The 24,392-nt window shown below is 33.2% G+C and overlaps 1 protein-coding gene across 5 annotated transcripts in view; it reads right to left on the bottom strand.

The window, feature by feature from the left end:
- The window catches only part of RABEP1 (rabaptin, RAB GTPase binding effector protein 1), a 123,754-nt gene that overhangs the window by 39,410 nt on the left and 59,952 nt on the right, over positions 1 to 24,392 (bottom strand). For all 5 annotated transcript variants that reach the window (XM_037026855.2, XM_037026858.2, XM_037026859.2 and 2 more), the window contains exons 3-8: positions 17,834 to 18,037; positions 15,760 to 15,920; positions 13,027 to 13,146; positions 7,745 to 7,880; positions 4,468 to 4,646; positions 2,108 to 2,239 (exon numbers count right to left, since the gene is read on the bottom strand). In XM_037026855.2, coding sequence (XP_036882750.1) covers positions 2,108 to 2,239; positions 4,468 to 4,646; positions 7,745 to 7,880; positions 13,027 to 13,146; positions 15,760 to 15,920; positions 17,834 to 18,037 — 932 coding nt within the window. The remainder of the gene's footprint in view (positions 1 to 2,107; positions 2,240 to 4,467; positions 4,647 to 7,744; positions 7,881 to 13,026; positions 13,147 to 15,759; positions 15,921 to 17,833; positions 18,038 to 24,392) is intronic.

Genomic DNA, 24,392 nt, shown 5'->3' with positions numbered 1-24,392 from the left:
TAAAGAGAGATTTAAGTGGAAAAAAATGTATATAAAACATTACATAAAGTTACAATCTGCAATATGTTTAAAAAGTACAAAAAAAACCCACATACATGTTAACTCTGGAAAAGAAAAAGGAAAAAGAGGGAAAGGAGAGGTACATATCAGAATGTTAGTGGTGGTTCTCTCTGGGCAGCAGAATTACCTACCAATTATTTTTGTTTCGTATGCCCTCTCTATGTACTTTCCAAATGTTCCATAATGAGCATGTATTATTATAGTGAGGAGAGTACATTCTAAGCATCAGGTTAAAGAAGAGATAATGTTCTACAAATTTAGTTGTCTTTAGTAATAAATCTACGTCTCCAAAGCATTCCATTAACTTTAAACCAACCAACTAAAGTAAATCATCATGACTGTCAATATAAAATAGATTTATTCAAATTACAAACTATCAGATCTGAAAGTTAAAGGATATTTCAAATGTAGGGAAATAATGTTATATACAATATATAGTATAGATTTGTTAAGACAAAATCAAAAATAAGAAAAATGCTTCATTACAAATCACAACAAATCTCCCTTTCCTGTTTTCCTGCTAAAATTTTTTTTTTTTTTAGTTTGAAACTTTTTCAAACATTCCTGGACACAGGACTGCATGATGCACAAACCACAGAATATTTGGCAATATGCAAAAATTGAGACAGTCTCCTGGGAGTCTAACTATTAAAAAACTACACAGCAGAATCAGGTCAACCAGTTCTCAGTATTATGATCCAAAACAAAGAATGTAGAAAAACAATTACATCATACTTTTCAATGTCCACTAGGATTTTTTAAAACTCTCTTTAAATATCAAACAATCCATAAACATGGAAATACAAGCCACCAGGAAATAGAGTATACATGGCTTAGTGTAAATCTGCAAACTAAATAGAAATATGGTATCTTTTAAAGTAGGAATGGACCCTTATCCAATTTAACTAAAACTGATTCTCCAGCCTGGGAAAGGAGGTTGGGGCAGGGAGTGAATATGAAATCCTGAACAGCAGGATGTTATAAACAAGGCATCTGAGCACAGACAGTTAAGTAGAAAAAAAGGTCTGGCTGTGATTAGCAGAGAGCACTGTAAGGCTTGAAGGGTCATTCAACTGTGAAGGCCCTTGCCAAATTAGGGACCTTCATTTTATCTTAAAGCAATAACACAAACATTTCCTTCACTAAGGAGGAGATATCTTCATGAGTCTTGAAGGATGAATAGGTTTTCAATGCTCAACAAGACAGGGGGAGGTAAGCATTCCAGGTGAAGGAACCAATGTGCAAGGTGGAGAGTATAGCACAAGATGAGAAACGTGGCTAAAACAGAGTGCATATTATGAAGGGCACTGGTTGTCTGAGTAAGGAACTTCTACTTAATGTATGTAATGGGAGTCAGTGGTGGTTTTGAGTAGGGGAGTGTCCTGACTGCAGCGACACCTAAGAAAAATGAATATGACAGTAATGCTGAGGGTGCAGTGGAGTAGGAAAGGCTGAAGACAGGAAATGTAATGCACAGAACCTTGTCACATCATGGGCGAGAGGTAACAAAGCCATCAGGAACATCACTTTTCACTATCCACCTCCGGGTCTCTCTATTCTACCCCTTCCCAATACATAGTGTTCTACCCCACCATTCACAATCTGCCAAACCTCACCCACTGTTCTCAGGGCTTAAGATCTAATACTTGTTAATACTCAAATACATGCTATAGGGAGTTAAGGGTTTCAATACTTTAGATCATCTCTTTTAAACAAAAAGCTGAGTATTAGCAACATTTATTAATCTTATCAAAAAATATTTTACAGATATTAAGTGTTCTTCTAATATTTTAATTTTGGAACCACTGGAAAAAAGAATACCTAACTGTTTCAGACATGGTGAGAGAAACTGCAACATGTTTCAATTACCTATAATACTGTAAAAACAACCGAAAATATCATTTAATCTAATTTTCAGCTAATAGCTATGCACTTCCCATATGAACAATACAACTGATTGATGTATGAAAAGCTAATAATGGTGTAACTAACAATATTAAGTTAATAACTGTATAGACAGTGATTTTAAATGACTGATTCACTATACCTCTTCATTTGATAGAGGGGCTAAAGATTCCTCGTGAGTTAAAGCACACACTACTGGCACTTTCATTTCTTCCTCAGCATCTGGTTTTTTGTGATCCTTTCTCTTATTAAGTCTTTGTTGTTCATCTTCCTCCTAAAAGTTAGAAATATATATATATATATATATATTACCCAGGTAATCTATACTACTGATTCATATAGTTTGTTAAACATTCAAAACAAATAAAAAAAGAAAAGAGCTTTATGGTAAGAGAAAACTGGACACTTAAGTTTATTTGTTTTGTAATCAAATCTAAGGACACATGGTCACACCAAACTATTTAAATACTATAGGAACAAAGTATGAACCCTGGTAATAGGAAGAAATCAAGAAACCGCTTCCAAGAAGGGTATATTATGGGAAAGGCAAAACAAAAGAAATCCAACCACCCTCTCTTCTTCATATGATCCAAGAAAGAAAATTTACATAGAACATTCCTTCAGAGTACTGTAGAAAACAAAAAGGAAAAAGTTATGGCATTACACATCCATTAGAATTATGGGCAAATTTATATGAAATGCAAAAGAAATAACTGAAGTTGATATAATAATTCACTCAACAAAGATGAATTCTTAAGATATCTTCAATGTCCCCCCCAAAACAGTCTAGTAGGGAGCGACAAATGCCAAATTCCATTTCTATATAAATATGCACACGATTCTACAGGAGATAAAACTATTATTTCATCTGAGGGGGCTAGAAAAGGGAGCTCAAAGGTGACACTTGAATGGGATCTTGAAGTATCAGTAAGATGGGTTTGCCAACTGCCAGAGAGGAGATAAGCACAGGTTCCAGGGAGAAAGGAAGCATATACAAAAGCACAAGGGCTCAAAAGAGCAGGTATATGGGGGACACCATATTATCTATAACTGAGAAGAGGGCAGACACATGAGAAGTGAGGTACATGGAGAAGGGGTAGTGATTAATGCTTAGACTCTGGAATCAGAGATTGTTTCAAACCTCACATCTGCCAAAATCCTGACATTCTTTGAAGAGTTTTTGTTTTTGGTTTATTTAAGAACTACATGAGATAAAGCTTCATATATAAAGCTTTACACAGTGCTGACACATAGTAAAATTAAAAGCTCAGTAAATGTTAATGAAGGCTTTAAATGACCAGTTTTTAAATTTAGACTGTTTTAAAGGACAGCAGGAGAGACATGATTAGATCCATTCTTTACAATCTAAATCCTTAAGTGGACTGTGTCTACTTACAAAATGGATGAGTCAGAACTGAGACGGAAATTTAAAAAGGGAGAAACTTCTGAAGACCGAAATCTAATCCAAGTCATACAATTAATTTAAAATATTTCTTATAATACCTAGAAAAACTTTTATGTAGCTATCCTAGGGAAATATTTTCACACATACCCAACATAGGATATTATAGAATATAAGCTGCAACACTGTTTGAAATGACTAAAAAACCCCACAAAAAATCACAAAGCCATCTAGATGTCCACTACAAAGAGGGGAAAGGGATTAAATCAATTATAATACATCCATGCTACCAGTTAACAAAAATGAGCTAGATCTCTGATATGAAAATATATCCAAGATAATGTTTATGAGAAAAATAAGTTATATATACTTATACTAAGGTACCAGTTATATGAAACAAAAAAAAAAAGCCCTAAATACTGATATACTTATATACACACAGAAATGGTCTGGAAGACTACCTTCCAAACTGATTACTTCTGATTACAAAAGCGGTTACTTCTGGGAAGGGAGGTGTGGGAGTTATCAAGGGATATTTTCACTTTATTGTGCTGTATTTATTATTTCACTCTGTATTTAAAACAAAATATTTTAACATGAGGATGTATCTGTGTATTACTCATGTAATTTCAATAACTTTTTTTTAAAATAAGGAAAAAGGACGTAGGGTATACAGCTCTCTAGATACCTGCCTTTTTACATCATTTAGTCTCTCCATCCCCACACCACCACCTTCTAATAAGGCTTTTAGAGCAATGTCACAAAGAGGTGGCCTGGATTAACACAATTCAAAAGCCCTAGAGAACTAGACAGAACTGTAGAAAAAGATTCTCCTAAAAATATGCACTATTGCATCCTGCATCTCTAAAAACAATCATTTCTAAATTATTCCCCAGACAAGGCCATTTCTAAAGTTGGATAACAAAATCCCTCAAATTCAACTATTATGTGTTTTGAAGTGGGACACATCACCCTGTTTCGTGCTTGAGTCAATCTGTAATATACATAAAGTAATGCGAGCATGTGTGTGGGGTGGAGAGGCTGGGTAAGGATGGTATATCATTAACAAAGTAAGCAAGTCCTATAAAATTGCTATTCACCTGATCTTTCTTCTTCATTTCTTCAACTTGTCGGAGCTGTTCTGAAGTTAGCACAATCTCCATTCGCTGCATGTCCCTCATGAGCAAACGCTGAGATTCCAGAAACTGGTCATTGGCCTTCTGCCAAGTGTGTTTTAACTGGTTGTGTTGTTGTCGTTCTTGCTCCAAAAGATGGCAAACTGTTCAGGAATTCCCCAATCAGAAACACTGGATTTTAATGGCAGGCAATTTCCTTAATATGAGGCTACTAGACCAGGTCTGGCCAATGGTCCATTCTGCCTGGCATTCAGCCTCTGACAAGAACCAAGGGGCAACTTATCAAAGGACATGGCAGCTGTCCCCATCATCTCTCTAAGCAATGGCCCAAAGTGTGTTTCAAGGAACAGGAACATGTGAAAAAAACAACCACCACCAACAACAAAAATTCCTGTGCTTAGTAAATTTTAGAAACCCCAGATTAAATACACTTTTAAAGATTTTTTTATCACAGAACTTTGAGCTCAGGTTCTAAATATGCCAATGCTCCCTTGGAAATACAGTATTTCCCAAATTTATTTAACCAAAAAAATCCTTTCCACAGTGCCACTCAAATAACAACTGTTTCAGGGAATACACCTTGGGAAGCATTCCTCTAAAGGCCAAAGGTATAGCAACCACTTCTAACTATCTTTAATACATTCTAATAAATCAGTTATCCAGGAATCCTTCTTGAACCCAGTGAGTTTTGATCTCTCAGGATAAGCCAAAGAATCTTTGTATAGTTTGTGTTGCTGATACTCATCAACTCAGCCATTTTCTATGAAGAAAGAGTTAGATGGCATCATCTGTCTGCCATCTACCCAGCCACCCAAGCCAGAAACCTGAGAAAGAATTTGTGCTTCTGCCTCTTCCTCTCCCCAAAACATTGAGATGTAACAGAAGCCTCCTAGTTCTACCTCCTCTGCAGCACAAGCCATCTTCTGCCTTTTGCCTTAGCCCAGCCCTTAGGACTTAGAGCAACTACACAGCAGTCCCTTTGTTATTCCTGCCATCCATCTTGCCCTATTCTCCACACTGCTGTTATACTGAACTTAATAAAACGCAAAATTAATGCTATCAATTTCAAGCTTAAAGTCCTTCAGAGAAGACAGACACCAAAGTATATAATCCCATTTACACAGAGGTCCAGAATAGGCAAATCTATAGAGACAGAGTAGATTAGTGGTTATCAGGGGTTAGGTGGTAGGAGAGGATAAGGAGTGAATGGCAACAGTATAGAATTTATTTTAGGAATATATGAAAATGTTCTGGAATTAGATAATGGAGACGGTATACAACTTTGAATATATTCAAAACCACTAACTTATATACTTTAAAGAGTAAACTTCATGGCATGTGGATATCTCAATAAACCTGTCTTTAAAAAGAACATGTAAACCCTTCAGAGACTCCTTACTGCCTGTATAAAATCCAAAATCCTTAGCACAAAGTAACTGTGATCTGGCTCATGTCTACCTCTCCTCACATTTTGCCCCACTGCCCCTAATTTTGCTAAACTACATTTCTTACACTTCCTTATCTTGTTGCACTGCATGCAAATGGCCTTGCATGGTAGGCTCATCTCTGACTCCCTGAAAAATACCTGTCTACCTTTCAAAACTCCACTTAACTTCTTGAAGAAGACTGTCTGTAGCACTGCTGCCTCCCATGGCACATCCCAGTCTAGCACCTATGATATGCAATTGCATTAACTTGATTACATCTAATTCCCCCAGTTTAAGCTGTTAGTTATACTGCTGCTAAATTTTTATGTCTTCTTTTCAATTAAATACTATTTTTTGGTGTGAGTGTTGCAGTATGGAAATTACTCTATCTCCTTACACACCTTAATCAAACTTCTCAGATACTTTCCAAGTATATTAGGAAGGTTTGGGGGTCCTACACTATTTCTGGAATGGTTGGGGCACATAGTTCAAACAAAAATTCCTATTTCTTTCAGAGTTTGGTGTCTTTTTGACTGCAGCAGCACATTTGAAAAATGTCTCCCAAAAGCCAAAGACTCATTCAAATTTTGGGTTATTTTCATAACATTTTGTGAAATAATTCTTTAGGTTTATGTAATTTCAGCTTTCTACTATTTGGGGAAAAGACTAACTCATTTGCAAACTTAAACTATTTATGAAAGAGCTGTATATTCCACAGCATTTGACATACTTAAAAGCATTCATTGTAGTACTCTATCACCACAGCCCTAAACCTGCATATTAAAATATGTTGCTAGCAAAACCCACAAGTGTTAAGAGTTCAAGAATTCAAGCATTGGATAAGGAAAAAAGACCTTCATTTTCACTAACCTCTAATTGAAATGTATTTCAATTTTATTTAATTTTATTTCCTTCAATTACAAAATGTGGGCAATGAACCACAACAAATATAACAACACCTATGACTTGGTCACTAACAGATGTCATCTATATTTCTGTATCTCAGTACAGTTGTTACAGATTTCTTAATATATCATTTATGCTCATCACCACTTCAAAATTACAGTAACCATTACATCTGCTACTAGACCTTGTTATTTAAATGCAATAAAATAGTACATTTATTACTTTACCATTAACTTTGCATTTTGATAATTATTTTATAATATAATTGGTTTCTTTTGTAATCTTATATATTTTGTGAATTAAAAACATTATTTTAAGAGGGCTTCATAAGACTGCCAAAGGAGTCCATGACACAAAAAATGTAAAAAACCCTAGGTTCTTAAGAATAACTAGAAGAATTAGAGATAAAAACATGCTTTTATTTAAACGGGGAATGGATAAGCCTTCTTCCCTATCCTCGGAAAAGAGTCAATTTCTGCATCACTCTGCTACCAAGCTAGTGAAATCAAAATTGTCCCTTATAAATAGGGATGCTACTTAAGGACAGCATAATACACTATCTACCTTCACTGTCCCATTTTCACTTTTGCTAATGCATCTCCATCAAAATGGGTCTGGGGGCAAAAGATGTTTAAGCAGAAATCCCCAGCTCTATTTCTCCCCAAAATGCATGCCTTCCAAAGTTATTACTGGCATCCTGGAGAAAAGAGAAGCTATTAACACTCCAAGTGTGTTTAGTAGACCTCACAACTCCAGTTTTTCATGAGTACATTCAAGCCAAGTGCAAAGTTTAAAATGAATCACTAACATGTATTGGTATTTTAAGATTTGTTTTGTTATCAATGCCAATTTTACTCATATAGTTCCCTTAGAGGCTGAGATGAAAAATATACAGAATATATATTTACCTTCGTGCAATTCCTTCCGCAGTTTCTCAGCATCTTCCTGTAAAACAGATTTCTGTGTATTCAGAACAGCTACATACATCTCTAGATCAGTCCTACAAGATTTCTCAGCTTCCAGATAATGGTTCAGTTCTTTAACCTGAAACAAGATGAATTTGTAATAAGTTAAAAATTTAAGTTTCTATCTTAGATATAATGGTAAGTTCTGGATGGGCCTTGGAGAAATTTTGCATTTATAGAAATTTATCACTTACAATTTTTAATTATAAAACATATACTTATTATAGAAGACTGGAAAAATTAAGTTAATAGTAGGCATTATCCATAATTATATCAGGGCAAATACACAATTCAGATTATACATAACAGTTTTGTACCTTGCTTTTCAAAAAGGTAGCTTTAATTTGTATTTCCAGAGCCACACACATATGTGCAAATATTTGACTTCTATTGCACACCCAGTAACCCATGTTGTGTTTTAAAACAGTACTTACTTTCTAAAGATAAAAATGGTAGCATATTCTAGTAAGTCTGCTTTTCTTTGATTTCTGGTGAGGTAATTCTAAATGCCCTAAATGTATAAAAAGGAGATATTTTCATATATACATATGGAAGGAAAAAAAGAGGAAGTCATGATGGAAAAAATAACTGGTCTTGTACTATAATGAACACAAATTTTGAAGGAATGCAGAATACTTTTTAAAATCATATCTTCTAAAAAATGCCTTATCTCTGTTTAACAATTTACAATAGCATTCAAATATTGATATATTCTAGTATCTGAACTAGTTAAAATCCAAATAAAATACAATCTTGCCCTAGAAGATTATAGAATCACCTGTTTTATCCTGCCTTACAAACTGTCCATCCTAAATTAAGTTAACTTTCAACACTTTCACATGGTTATATCTAATTTCACTTTCAAGGTCATTTTCATGCTTTTTATCTTCCTACTTCTTCAAACTTGAAATAGCTGGCTGATCTGTTTTCAATTATCTTTACTCCTTGACAAGTAATACATTAGTACTAGTCATAGACTAAAATGATTATGCTGCCATTTGATGCTTCACTGGAGCTTGTCAGCCCACCAAAAAGATACTAACCAAGTGCTGACTGTGGTAAGGCATCTTCCCTAACACCTGGACAGGGTGGTAATTCCGTTATGGTAAAAGAGAATCAATATAGCAGACATAAAATGGTGGTATGTAACAACTTCTTCTTAGAATAAATATTTACTTGTTTATTCCTTCTTAGAATAAACATTTGACTTCATTAATAATTAATGAATCTCTAACATTGAAAAGCTACTGAACAAAACTCTGGGAAGATGGTGGCAGTAATGGCACATTATGTGAATTTCTTTGAATTCCACATACCCTAACAACAGAGCTACTAAAATAACAAAACCAAAAACACACGGACATCTTACAAAACACCAAGGGGACAAACCACTGAAAGCTACCTATATGGCCTAAATGTTATCTGTATCTACACAGGAGAAAGTAAAAGGAAGCAACAAGAGTCCAGATAACCCCAAAATAGTCAAATAGAGCTCCAACTTGACAGGAGCAGCTGAGAAGAGTTTTATATACTCCAATACTGGGTAAATGCAACAAATCTGTATTGTAAACTTAAAATATGGCTAAGGTGAAATGGTATCCCATTTTCACTTACCTTTCCCTGATTTCTAATGAAGTTGAATATTTTTCACATTCCTTGACTATTCTGGTTTCCTCTTCTGTAAACTGATTGTTCATATTATTTACTTGTTTCTCTACTAGGCCATTTGTCACTTAAGGACATGGAAATTTTAATTAATTTTGGATACTAATTTTTGTCAGGTAAGAAGCATGGCTATAATCTAACAGTCTGTATCTTCTCTTTCCAACTTTTCGTAATACCTTTTAATACAGAAGCTTTATATTCTACACAAATTTATCTTTTCTTTCACACTCAGTATTTTGTATTATTTAAGAAGTGTTTTTGTACCACAAATATTCTCTTTTTTTAACATCTAAAAGTTTTAAAGATTTACTTTTCACTCTTGGGATTTTAATTCATTGAAATTAATTTTTTAAAGTGTGAGGTAGAAAGCTAATTTCACTTTATTCCATATTTTATAAGTATTTGAAAAGGCTGTTTCTTAAGAATCCATTCTTTTCCCACCAACGTATAATGTCACTGGTCATGTATCAAATTTCCAAATACATGTGGGTCTACTTCTGGGCTCTCTATTCTGTTTCATTGGCCCTTTTACACCAATAACAAACTAATAATGAACTATCCAATAACAAACTGTGTTAATTGTATAGCTTTACTGTAAGTCTTAATATCTGATAGGTAGGACAAGTCTCCTCACCTTGCCTTCTTTAGATTTTTGCTAAGAAAATTGTGCATACTTATGATCCTTTCTTTGACTGTATGAATTCTAGAATTTACTTATCAAGTTCCTTAATAAATCCTATTGGATTTTGAATGGTATTCTGAATTTATAGATTAGTCTGGGAATATACTGCCTGTTTTATATTGCTATATTATCTTTCCATTCAGGAAAATACATGCATTCAGATCTTCATTTAAAATTTATGCCAGAAATATCTTGTTTTTCTTCTGATATATTCTCAGGTAATTTACATAGTTTTGGAATTTTTTGTTTTTGCTATTATGAATGGGATCTTTATTCCCCATTACTTTAATTGGATATTACTGAAGTATACAAATACTATTATTGTTGTATGTTGATTTTGATGGAACAAGTTTCCCGAATCTTACTATGTCTAATAATCTGTACATTCTCTTGCTTTTCTACATAAAAAGTCAAATCAGTTTCACTGCATTCTTTCTAGTTCTTATGCCTCATTTCTTTATCTTGCTGCATTGTTTAGGACCACAAAAATAATCTAAACAAAATCACTGAGTTTAGGTTTCCTCACATTGTTCTTGTCATTAATCATAAGGCTGCTAAATACTTATCATTAATTATGTTTGCTGAAGGACTGACAGATAGACCTTTATTCAGTTGTTGACTTTTTTAATTTATCAAATGCTTTTCTGAACCTAAGGTGAATATATCGCTCTTCTACAATCCCTTTATGTGGTCCATAACAACAGGTTTTCTGTTGATATACCATCCTTAAATTCCTGGGAATATGCCCTATTTGATCATATCTTTTTTTTAAAGTACACTGTTGAAAATTTTTGTTTATGTATTCCTAAATAATTTAGATCTATAATTTCCTTTTCTTATACTACACTTTCTATGTGTTTGTAATGAAGTTATACAAGTCCTGTAAAATGAGTTGGAGAGCTTTCTCCATTCTCTAACAGTTTGTAAAATACAAGGATTGTCTTTTTTCCAGTTTGGGGAAAACTTGCCTGCAAAACCAACTGTGTCCAATGTCTTTTGGAACAGAAGTGATGAGAAAGGAAGAATGCAACATAAACACTTTTTTTAATATTTACTACTTTAGCTTTCCTATTTTATCTTGAGATAATTTTAGACAATTATCTTTATTAGAAATTTTTTCATTATCATCAAATTTATTTCATTTCAAATATGTTGGTGTGACACTGTTCACAGCATTTATTATTTTTAAATCTACTGATTTGTAGTTATGTTCCCTTTCATATCTAATGGTTTGAGTCTTTTTCTTTTTTCCTGATTAGTCTTACTAGAGGGTTATCAGTCTTATTAGTTTTTCCCTTTTTTTTCATTATATTGACATCTTTTCTTTTGCTTTTCTATTTCATTAATTTCTGCTCTTACCTATATTATCTCCTCCATTCACATTGTCTGTATTATTGTACTTTTTTTAGATTGAGTAAAACATTCAAATTTCTCTAAATATTTTACATTTCCCTTTTCCATGAGGTTTTTTTTTAATTTCCAGATATTTTATTTTAACTATAATTTGATTGTAAATAATATAACAACCTGTGGTCAGAGATTTGGGTCTGTATAACATCAGTTTTCTGAAATTTGTTGACACTTCCCTTGTGACATTATGAAAAGTATAACATACCTAAAACTAACAACTTTATTCCATGTACTACCTTAACTGTTTTATATGTGTTAACATACATAATCCTCACAACAGCCTTATGAGGCAGGTATTATTATATATTATTCTGAGGTACTATAATTATCCCCATTTTACAACTGAGAAAACCAAAACACAGTAAATTTAATTAATTTGCCCAAGGTCCCAGCTAATGTTGAGTTCCTAACTACTATGGATTACTATTGTATAAAATATAATCCCTTTTCCTTGGGTACAGGATTCTGTGTGTTTGTTATGTCTATTATTAATCAGGTTGCTCAAAACTCTTATATCCCTACTAATATATTTTCTGCTTGTACTATCACCTAATAAAGGTCATTTTAAATCTACTATAATTGTGTATATCAATTCCTCCTTGAAATCATTACCTGTTAGTTCATGTAGTTCTAAACTATGTAAGGTACATTCAAGTTCATGATTGTCATATCTTACTGATAAATTATTAGGTGTGGTCCTTCTTTATTCTTTTTTCTTTACATCCTGCTTCATATTATAATTGCTATATCAACTTTTTTTGGTAGAATTTATATGGCATATCTTTAAATATTCCTTTATTTTCAATCTTACCTTGCAGCTTTACTGTAGGTGTTCTTCTTATAAGTAATAAAAATTTAGACTTTAAAAATCCCATTTTAGTAGGTTTACATTTAGTAGGTTACATTATCAATTTACATTTACTAGAATTATTGATATATTACCATTTGTATATTCCTACATGTATTTCTACATCCTATGTTATGCTTTTGTTTACTCTCTTAGAATTATTTTCTTTCCTATTTTCTTTTAGCTAATTATTAAAATTTTTCAACGTTCCCTTTGTATTTATTCTGTTGTGTCTTTACAGCCAATAAATCCAGCCACACTATAACTAATCATTTCTAAAAGATCAATTCTGGGGCCAGTTTCAGAAAACAAGGTTAATTTTGAAGAGCTTATTTTCCTTGATAGGAAGATGAATGAGACCATGACTCACTTTGATAAGAAAATGATCATTAACTTTGTAACAAAGCAGGACAAACATTACTATTGTGATTATTTAAAATATCCATAAGGACAAAATCATCTCCAAGTATTGTTTAGCATTTTAAAGAAAGCAAAATTCTAAAGATACATAATCTAAATTACAGTTTTTAACCTCTTAGTGATTCTCATTAGTGATTTAATGCTCATAGCATTAAAGCAGAATCTTGGGTTTTAAGCAAATGAATTACAATGTTTCACAACCTTTGAGGCCTCCAACTCTTTAATCTTGTCTTCAGCCTCTGTCAGTTTATCTTTCAATGCTGCTATTTCCTTCTCCATGGGCATCACAACAGACCGAAGTTTTTCAGCATCCTCTTGGGCCTATTGTTAAAAAAAAGTAAAAGCAACACTTACTAATTTATTGCTTTTCTAAGAAATTCTGACCTGCCCACTTGTTAAAATCAGTAGGACAAATAAATCTACCAAGCTAAGCATGTAGGAGCACTCACAAAATTGAACCACATCCAACTTTTAAATGTTGCATTACTCTGAATATTAAGGCATAATCAGTTTTCCCAAATATTTCATGTAGAATTTATAAGCAGGAAAACAGATTCACTCAGACAAATATGACTTTTTAATTGAGTAACTGAGTTGGAAAATATCCTACATGTAAAAAGAAATACACATAATAAATACTTTAATTTTAATAATTCTGGCTACTAAATTAATGAAACTATAATTTTTTATGAATACTGAAAGGACTGGTTATTTTTTTAAACATAAAAAATAGAAAAATATATTTTCTAAAATATTAGAAAATCATGTTGCTATAAAAAGGCTTCCACCTAGCTATTTAAACAAAGTGCTTTATTATTTTACTTTTGATATTTAAACAAACCCAAAGAATGACCCCCTAAAACCATACTGTCTCCTGTCCTCCATTCTCAAAAACATGGATTAAAAGGAAACAATATAAATTAGTAAAATAGTAAAGCCTGATTTTCTATACACATACACACAGAAACAAAGGCAGACAAAAGTTAGCCTTTTCTCCTCTAATGAATATGAAAATTAACCTTATTCACTAATTTAAAAGAGTTCAAGCTTATCAAATTGTTCATGATAAGGAAAATACCTCATACCCCAAATATGAGTGGTGATTTTTCCTATAAAACGTCTCTCAGAAAAAAGGGGGCACTTTTGTTTTCTAGTCCACAAGTCATTTCATCATTTATTTTATTTTTAACTAAGTCGTGTTTGGAAAAGGCATGAGCTTAAAATTATATACAGTCAAGGGTAATTTGGGATGCTTACAGAGGTCTGTTGATAAAAATCAGCAGGGAAAAAATACGAAAAGGTTTTAACACAAATTGAGTTATTTATTAATGCAAAGATGACTCCAAGTGTTGCACATCATTATAAAAACTTTTAAAGGTGGTTTTTTAAAAACAGCCCAAAGTCATTAAAGATAAGGAAAATCTGAGAAACTGTCACAGCCAAGAGGAGCCTAAAGAGACATTACTAAAATGCAATGTGGTATCGTGGATGGGATCTGGGCACTGAAAAAAAAGTAAACACTAATGACATGTGAATACAAAGAATGGACTTTAATAATAATGAATCAATGCTGTTTCTTTCATCGTGACAAATGTACCATACTAACATAAGATGTTAATAACAAGAGAAATTGTGTGTGGAGTATATGGGAACTTTATAGTATCTTTGCAATTTTTCTGTAAGTCAAAAACTGTCCTAAAAAATAAGGTTTATTTTAAATAATGAAAACTAATTTTAAAAATGACAAGAAGTGGCACACTGTGGAAATCATGAATATGAACATATTAGAACAAAAAAAAACTATACTCATGTGAATGGGTACTGTGGCTTCGAAGAAAATTTCTAATAACAGCATCAAATATTAATTTATCTCAAACAACTCGAGAGAAGTCAAGGCCGTCTACTTGGGTAACTATGTTAGATGACTAAGTGACTCTATTGTCAGATCCTCATGAAGACAGTCAATTATCATCTTTTCCTGAAATAAAAGAATGGAAAAAACTCTTCCTCAAGGTTCAAAGCTTTTGTTTGGGTATTGGGTTCTCGCATGATTTTTACATTATTTTTAAAGTTAATTAAATAACCTTCTTTATACCTAAAAGTAGTCCTTGAATATACCAAGGACTATGAACCAAGAATTACGGTTCATCCAACTGAAAACTCAAATTTGAATTATTATTTTACATAATATGTGACTTAAAAATATGTATGTATATAAATTACTAAAGTAAAAATTTATATAATCAACTGGTGAAAAGCTTTTTAAGTTTTCTCAGTGATAAAATGTTTCACCTTACATTTAGTTGGTCTATGTTTAGGCATCTTATGGTAACATGGTATTTTCATCACACAGGAAACAAAATATACTGAGAAAGAAGGAGAACTAACATCTGTTATAAAGCTTTGGTTTGGACAATATCACCAAGCAACAACATACATTTGTTAAATATTTATTGAGCACCTACATGCTAGACACTATTCTGGGCATTCAAGATACACAAATAAGACTCCCAACTTCATGGAGTTTACATTCTAGCAACAAGAGAAAAGCAGCAAATGATATACACAATATAAGGTGAACTCTCTACATATACAAGGAAATACTTGCTATGGAAAAAAAAATCAGAACAGGATAAAGGTGATCAGCAGAGTGGTGATAGGCAGGCAGGTTGCAATGTTAAATGGGATAGTCAGGATAGAACTCCTGAGGTGGAGTGGAGACATTTGGTCAAAGATCTGAAGAAGGTGAAAGAGTTAGCCATACATATATCTGGGGAAAGGGTATCAAGGTATCTAGAACAATCTATATTTAGGTCTGTGTCCAAATAAGTCCCCTAACAGAAAACAAAAAGTACAACTTCTTATGAGAATATTAATTAAAGCATCTTGCATTTGGCTTCAAGCATTTCTACAGATGAATATATTCCTTCATACCTTTTTCATTTCATTTTCTAAATTTTCCTCCTCTTGACCTTCAGACAGCCTTCTCCTTAAATCAGCTATTTCCCTCTCTGTGGATTCTCGATATTGTGCCCACTGTGTTCGCTCCTGCTCCAGCCTATGGTGGAACTGGTGCTCATAGTCACGAACTGTTTCTATAAAACATCACCAAATATTTCATGTCTAAGCATTTGGAAAAAAAATGTTCTGGCACACCCAAATTTAAAGAATAGTTATACAGTGACTGTAATGGGGTATGTGGTGGGGATTTGATAATGGGGGGAGTCTAGTAACCATAATGTTGCTCATATAATTGTATATTAATGATACAAAAATTAAAAAAAGTTTTTTAAGTAGTTATATAAAAAGCCTATGCTTATTTTCTGAAAATGTTTAAATTCCCTAAAAAAAAAAAACCCACTAACATTTCTAGTTCTTATATGTAGAAATTTTGCTAAGGGCTTTAAGTCATCTCTCATCTTCACAAAAATCTTGCCATATATTATTTTACAGATGAGGAATGCTTAAGAAAGGTTAAATTAGCCAATGTTTCATAACCAGAAAGATCAGAACTAGAATTCAAACCTAAGGCCAACTCCAAAACCTATGTTCTTAGACACCACTCTATGTTTTTAAGACACTATACTATGGTTCCTACAGCAAACACAACTCATCACCCCTATCCAAATACCTGAAAGTGTGAGAAAAGGGAATTATTTCTGGACTATTTTACGGCAACCTAAGATTCTAAATTGAGACAAATTCTATGTCTTTATAAGTGGCTTTATATTTAATATAAACTTAAAACATAATGTGATAAACACTGCTGGCTGCCCATTAATTTCCACTCCTTCTTTCTTACTAACAAAACCCCAATTTGGTTAGGAAGTCAATGACCCAATTTAAAACTAGATTTTCCAGGTGCTTTTGTAGTTATGGGTAACCAAACACACACCCCAATAAAGTGTGTGTGCAGGGAGAGGTGGGGTAAACACTGGAGATTTCTGAAGAATTTTTGCTTTTCTGAGGCAGACTGGAGGAAGAGCAGCCATTTTTCGCCGTAAAGCAAAATAAAGTTGAAAATCACATGCTAAGGATGAAGGAACAGAAGGACTGAAGGAGGCTAGGACACTAATGTCATCATGGAACCACTGTAACCAGCCCAAGACTACCTAACTTCTGTACTTCTTCTGTGAGAAAATGAACTCCTGTTTGGGTAACCTACTATAGTAAGTATTGTAACACAAAGCTTACAGTAATCACCAGGTGATAGCCACCACTTCAGGGATAGGGCTAGTCTTACCTGCCTTTGTACAAAGGGCACTAAGGCAAAAATGATACATAACTAAGAAGACAGAAAAAAAAAGTCATCACTATTTCACATTTATAATATTATCTCAACTAATTCTAGGAGCCCAAAGATTTATAGGGCAACTTAATTCATCTCATTATCATCTTCTCAGAAATGCCATACATAATTGAATACTAGGATCAACAGCAGACAGAGACTGAACTACTAGCCTTTCTATAGACCAAAGGTTACTAGCTGGCAGCCCATAAAGCCTGTTCTGACCTATAGGCAATTTTACCTCATAGATTGCAGTGACAATTTCATTTAGAAATATAAATTTTTCTTAAAAATGTAAAATTATAGCAGCACTGTACTGGGAAGGCAATAATTAACTAGAACTAACAAGCGTAAGTAGTAACTTTTCTCTTCAGCACACTCCCTGTGCCCATACAGCTTTATTCTTGACATTAGCTGTCTACCTCCTATAAACAAATCCATTTTGATGTCCTGCTTTAAACCTTACGATGAACTATAGTTGTTATTTAATGCAGTATCTCTGTAACATTCCCATTATAATCCTCCATCACTCAATTTGTTAAATATATAGATGATATACCCATTTACAGTATCATTGGCTTCCCTTTTACTTTGACATCTTGAAGATGATAAAACCACAAATAAAACTCTGGGTATATTTTAAGACCTTCTGAAAATGTTAGCAATCATCAGAATTACTTATCTTAGAAAATTGTAGAGCAGATCTAATTTTGTCTTTACCTTTCATAACAGCCTGAAGTGAAGCAACTTCTTCTCTCCACTGTCTTTTCACTTCATCTATAGCTTCTTGCTTGGTGTTCTCAGAAACTGTGGCAATGGCCTTAATATTCTCCATCTCTGCTTGAGCTTCCCACAGCTGTGTCCGAAGGTGTCCCAAATCATCTTGTGCAGCTTGTAACACTGCATTTTGCCTCTTCAGATCCTCTGGGAAAAAAGTAACAGACTTTCCATTAATGAAGTGTTCACTGTTATCAAGCTGACATTCCAATAAAGAAATAGAGCATTAAACTTATGTTAACATTCTGATGAAGAAATTAAGCATTACATTTTTAAGCATTAAGTTAGAAAAATGAAATCATTTTAATAAAGGCAAGATTTAAGGTATACTAGGTATCACAAATCAATTATTAACTATCTAACCAGATAAAAAACATATTTTTAGAGCTAAATTTAGGCTCTTTTACCCACTGGATAGGTGAGCTTACTTAATCAAAGGCCTCGGTTTGCACATCTACAAAATGGCAGTAAAAATACCCACCTCAGAAGGTAGTTTTTGTGAGTAGACAATTTATTAAAAATGCTTATTAGTATAGTACCTTGCACAAAGTAAACATTCAAGAAATGGTTATTAAAAAAAGAAGCCAGAGTACACGGCAATTACTAGATCAGGTTTTTTAAAAGTTGGGATTCATTTCTCAGCACAACTTTTCTTAAACATTGGTTGATCTGATATGCCTCCTATATGATTTAAACATAGGTAGGGCATATGTTTAACCAAACTGACTTCCAAAAAAGATGAACCTACCAACAGTATATAGGCTTGTGTGTGTTTTCCCATACCCTTACCAATAGTCACCAATTTTCCATTTTTAAAAAATTTTGCTGACATCCTCAGTAGAAAATGATGATAGTTTTAAACCATATTTCCCTATGAATAGTGAGGTTTAGTATCTTTCCATAAATTTATTAGTGACCATGTATTTCTTCTTTGGTGATATCCTTTACCTCTGTTCCTAAATGCTTTTCTTCTGATTTAGAAGAATATTTTATATATACTGGATATTAAACCTATTTTCTCTTAAAAAATTTTTCCCAGTTCACTGCTGTCTTTTTTTTTATATCTTTTGCCATCCAAAAGTTACAAGATGTTTATACAAAACAATTTTTCATCTTTGCAAAGTAATCAATTTCCTTTACAAAGCACAATAACCAAGCCATAAAACCAACCAGCCATAAAAACAACTTAAGAGCTAATGTTACATGACTAACCAGCTGTATGACTTTAAGGGAATTACAAAACCCTCAAACTAGGAACAGTGGCAGTATTTTCCTAAGTACTTTTAAAAAGTCAAATAAATAGTATCAATTAAAGAACTAATAAAAGTTGTGTAGACATTCGCCATTATCAAACAATCATATGAATTAACAATTTGGTAGTCTAAAAGTAATGGAAAAAAGCCTAGTAGTGCTAATTTTAAGTAAAATCATTTAAGAAATCTTTCCTCTCAAAGTCAGTTTCACATCATTTGGTCACCACTATCAAGATATTTTGAAACACTAGCCAGAGACAGTTATAAGAACATTAATTGCAGAAAGTAATTATCTAAACTATCTTTAAGGAAGGTTGAATATCTAAGAAATCATGGTAGGTGTGAATGGGAATGACCCAGAAACTGAAAGTCACAAGCATGTGAAACCATAAAATTTTTTTTGTGTGTGTGTATCAGCTCTGTATCCTAAGTATTATTTTATAAAACGTGAAATAAAAGAAAAAGTGTCATTCCTGGAATACTTAACTCGTTTCTGAGAATTACAATTTTGTCAACGCTGAAGTTTATGTACTTAATACCTCCTCAATGCTAATTATTCCTGCTACTTTTGGTTTGTTGGAAATTACCCAGAGCTACCCACTACCATGTTGTCACTACGAACAGAAAAACTGCAAGCAAATACCAAACATAAAAACTAATTTTTGGCCTGTCTCTGCACAGCTAAAAGCAGTATAAACAGCCTGGAAGACGATTAGGCCAAATTTCATTCCTAAATTACTTTACATATATTTAGGTTATATCTGTACATATATTTAAACCAGAAAATAAATAGAAGTTAAAAATAAAATTAGAAAAACTTAAAATTTTGTAGCAAATCATTTCAAGTATGTTAGCCAATGGTACAAGTTATTATTAAAGACAAATTATTCATTTTTTGTATGTGTAATTACAATGATTATCAAATTCAAAAGTTGACATGACAGTACAACAGTCCTTCACATATCTATCACCAAGATTCACCAATTACAAGATTTTGCCACATTTATTTCAACTATCCTTTTACTTTCCTTAACTTTTTAAAGGCCCCAGAAACCATATTACATCTGCATATGCATCTCTAAAGACATGGGAATTTTCTTACAAACTTGCCATTGTCATACCTAACAAAACCGACAATTGCTTGATACAATCTAATACCCAATCTGTAGTAAAATTTCTCAAATTGCCACAAAAATGTCTTTTTGAAGATTTGTTTGAATTAAGATCCAACAAGACACTTCATTTGTTTAAACTAATGCTTTATAATGCTTTTCAAGCATAGGGGCAAAGAATTCTATGTTGGACACCAATTACCTGTCACCTTAGCTTACCAATTTTGCATATTAGTCCTGCACCTGCTTCAATTTCTTTTTAATCTTAAAAAATAAAACATTATAAATACACAGCCTTTCTCAGAGGTAACAACTAACAGGAATTGGGAGTTATTACCATGCATATTTTACACTTTTATGTTGCAGGTTTTTAAACTTTAATGCTCCTGAAGCATGGAATTCTTCTGCAATTAACTCTTATACCTCAACACTGTTATCAAGATTGTTAATACATATAACTACTTTATTCATTAGCTCCAATATCATAGTACCAATCAATATATTAACTATTACTTTCATAGGCAATATTTTTCTATACAAATGTTCCCATTGTTTTACACCCACTGCCCCAGTCTTTTCCCATCTTTAAAATGCCACCTACGTCATGTATCAAATTTGCACTTATGTGAGGGTCTGATTACAGAACTTTTAAAAAAATGTCTATTTGCCTATTCTCGCACCAATACTACACTATTACAGTTTTGTCTACTCTTGCATATGCTTAAAATTTCCCATAATAGTTTAATAAACAGGCTATGACAGTTTTGAATAAAGTATGGGAACTTTCCCTACTCTCAGATATCATAAGCTATTATTACAACCCTCATATCCCCACCATCCAGGTCCAGCAATCATAAATCCATGGGCAATCTTGCCCCATTAACCTGTTTGCACTCCATATCATTTTGAGATGGATCAGACATTTTTTTTAATTAATAAACTTTATTTTTTAAAGTAATGTTAGGTTCACAACAAAACTGAATAAAGTACAGAGTTCCCATACACAGCTGACCCTTGAACACAGGTTTCAACTGCGTGGATCTATTTATACATAAACTTTTTCAATATATATACTGGAAAGTATTTTGGAGATGTGTGACAATTTGAAAAAACATTTTCTTTTCTCTAGCTTACTTTAATGAAAGAACACAGTATATACTACAAGTAATATACAAAATATGTTAATTATCAAGTCCCCACCACCCATACCCCATTGCAGTCACTGTCCATCAGTGTAGAAAGATGCCACAGATTCACTATTTGCCTTCTCTGTGCCACTCTGTTTTCCCCAAGAAACCGCCCCCACACACACCATTTGTACTAAACATAATACCCTTCAATCTCCATCACCCTCCCACACCCCTCCTCTTTGGTAACTGCTAGTCCCTTCTTGGAGTCTGTGAGTCTGCTGCTGTTTTGTTCCTTCAGTTTTGCTTCGTTGTTACACTCCACAAATGAGAGAAATTATTTGGTACTTGTCTTTCTCTGCCTGGCTTACTTCACTGAGCACAATACCCTCTAGCTCCATCCATGTTGTTGCAAATGGTAAGATTTGTTTTCTTCTTATGGCTGAACAGTATTTCACTGTGTATATGTACCACATCTTCTTTATTCATTCATCTACTGATAGACACGTTGCTTCCATAGTGATATCTCTTTTTTAAATATATTCACAGACTTAGGCAACCATCACCACAATCAATTTTGGAACATTTTAATCACTCCAGAAAGAAACCCAGTACTCTTTATCACCCCTCAACCCATTAGGCCCTAGTTCTAAGCAACTACGAATCTTTCTGTCCCTATTGATCACCCATTCTGGACATTTCCTATAAATGGAATTATATAATATGTGATACTTTGTGACGGGTTTCTGTCACTTAGCATAATGCTTTCAAGGTTCATCCATGTAGTAATTAATGTCAGTACTTCATTCCTTTTATGAAGGAGTAATAAAAACTATTTGCTTATCCATTATCAGTTGGTGGGTATTTGAGTTGTTCCCCACTTTTTGGCTATTGTGAATAATGCTGCTATGGAAATTCATGTGCAAGTTTATGTATGGACATGTTTTCTTTTCTCTTGAGCATGCACCTGGAGTGGAATTGCTGGGTCAAATGGGAACTCTATGTTCAACCATTTGAGAAACTAAGACTACTTTTCAAAGCTGCTGCACCACTTAACATTCCTGACAAGTGTTCAGGTTTTGATTTCTCTACAGCCTCACCAACACTTGTTAATAACTGACATTTTGATATAGCCATCCTAGGGGATGTGAGGTAGCATCTTGTAATTTTCATTTACTTTCCTGAAAACTAATGATACTGAGCATCTTATCACATATGTGCTTACTGGCCATTTGTATATCTTCTTTGGAGAAATGTCTATTCAGATCTTTTGACTTTAAACTGGTTGATTTTTAACTGGGTTGTCTTTTCGTTATTGAGTTGTAAGAGTTCTTTATGTAATCTAGATAAAAGTCCCCTATGTAATATAATACTTGTAAAACTTTCCCCATACAGTAGGTCATCTTTTCACTCTCTTGATAGTATCCCTGGAAACACAAAAATTTTTAATTTGATGAAGTCAAATTTGTTTTTCATTGATTACTTTTGTTCATAGTGTCACGCCTAAGAAATCATTGCTTAATTCAAAGTCACAAAGACTTACTCCTATGTTTTCTTCTAAGAATTTTATAGCTTATCTTTTAAATCTAGGTCCTTGACACACTGAGTTTATTTTTGTAGACTTTAGGGGACCAGAGTCATTCTTTCACATGTGGATATCCAGATGATTCTTTTCCCACTGAACTGTTTTTTGCACCTTGTAGAAAATCAACTGATCATGTATGTAAGGGTTAATTTCTGAATTCTCAATTCTATTCTATTGAATTGTGCCTATCCTTACTCCAGTACCACACTGTCTTCATGACTGTTGCTTTGTACTAAGTTTTGAAATCAAAAAGTGTTGAGTTCTCCACTTTGTTCTTGTTTTCCAAGAATGCTTTGGCTATTCTGGATCCCTAACATTTCCACATAAATTTTAGGATCAGCTTGTTAATTTCTACAAAGAAGGCCACTGAGACTGAATGATACTGCATTGGATCTGTAAATCAATCAGGGGAGTACTGCCAATATTAAGTCTTCTGATGTATGAACATGGGATGTCTTTCTAATTACTTAGACCTTTTTAAATTTTTTAAGTTTTTTGAAGTTTTCAGAGTACATGCTTTGCTATTATCTTGTTAAATTTATTTCTTAGTATGTACTTCATTTTGATGCTATTGTAAATGGAATTGTTTCCAAATTTTAGTTTCAGGTTATTCATTACAAGTGTGTAGAAATACAGTTGGTTTTGTATGTTGATCTTGCATCCTGCAACCTTGCTAAACTCATAATAGTTCAAATAGTTTTTCAGTGGATTCCCTACACTATATTTTCTGGTGTTATTTTCTAGTGGTTGCCCTAGGCCTTACCACATACATCTTAACAGAATTTACTACAGATTTATACAACCTGAATTCCAATGAAATATAGAAATGTTACTGTTCTATAGCTCTCTTCACTTTTCTCATGTCTGTGCTATTGCTGTTACATACATTGCCATCTATACATGTTATGAACCCAATAATACATTGCTGTATTATCGCTTCATGTAACTTTTCTAATAAAGCTTTGAGGAGAAAGGAGACAAAGTATATATCACAGTATGTGTTATATTGGCCTTATTTACCTTTTCTGGCTTTCTTCACTTGATCCTGGGGTTGGAAGTACAATCTGGTGTCATTTCCTTAGTCCAACACAGCTTTCCTCTCACCCAACTCCTTTGTGCTGATAGTGGCAAATATATTACATTTCCATATGTCATAGATCAAATAAATAATATACATACCGGTTTATATAATTGCTTTTTAAAATCCGTTAAGAAATTATATATTTATACTGTGTTATAATTACACAACTACCTTTACTGAGGACTCTGGGTTTTTTCACGGGAATTCAAATTACTGCCTGGAATCACTTGCTTTCATATGAAGAACTTCCTTTGGTATTTCTTGTAAAGCACTCTGCTAGGAAATAATTCCAATTTTGTTTATCTAAGAAAGATAGTGTCATCCCACTACCTGTAGCCACAATT

This window comes from Manis javanica, chromosome 4 (genome assembly GCF_040802235.1).
Source record: "Manis javanica isolate MJ-LG chromosome 4, MJ_LKY, whole genome shotgun sequence".
NCBI classification, from domain to species: Eukaryota; Metazoa; Chordata; class Mammalia; order Pholidota; family Manidae; genus Manis; species Manis javanica.
This window is presented reverse-complemented; position numbering and strand designations above follow the sequence as displayed.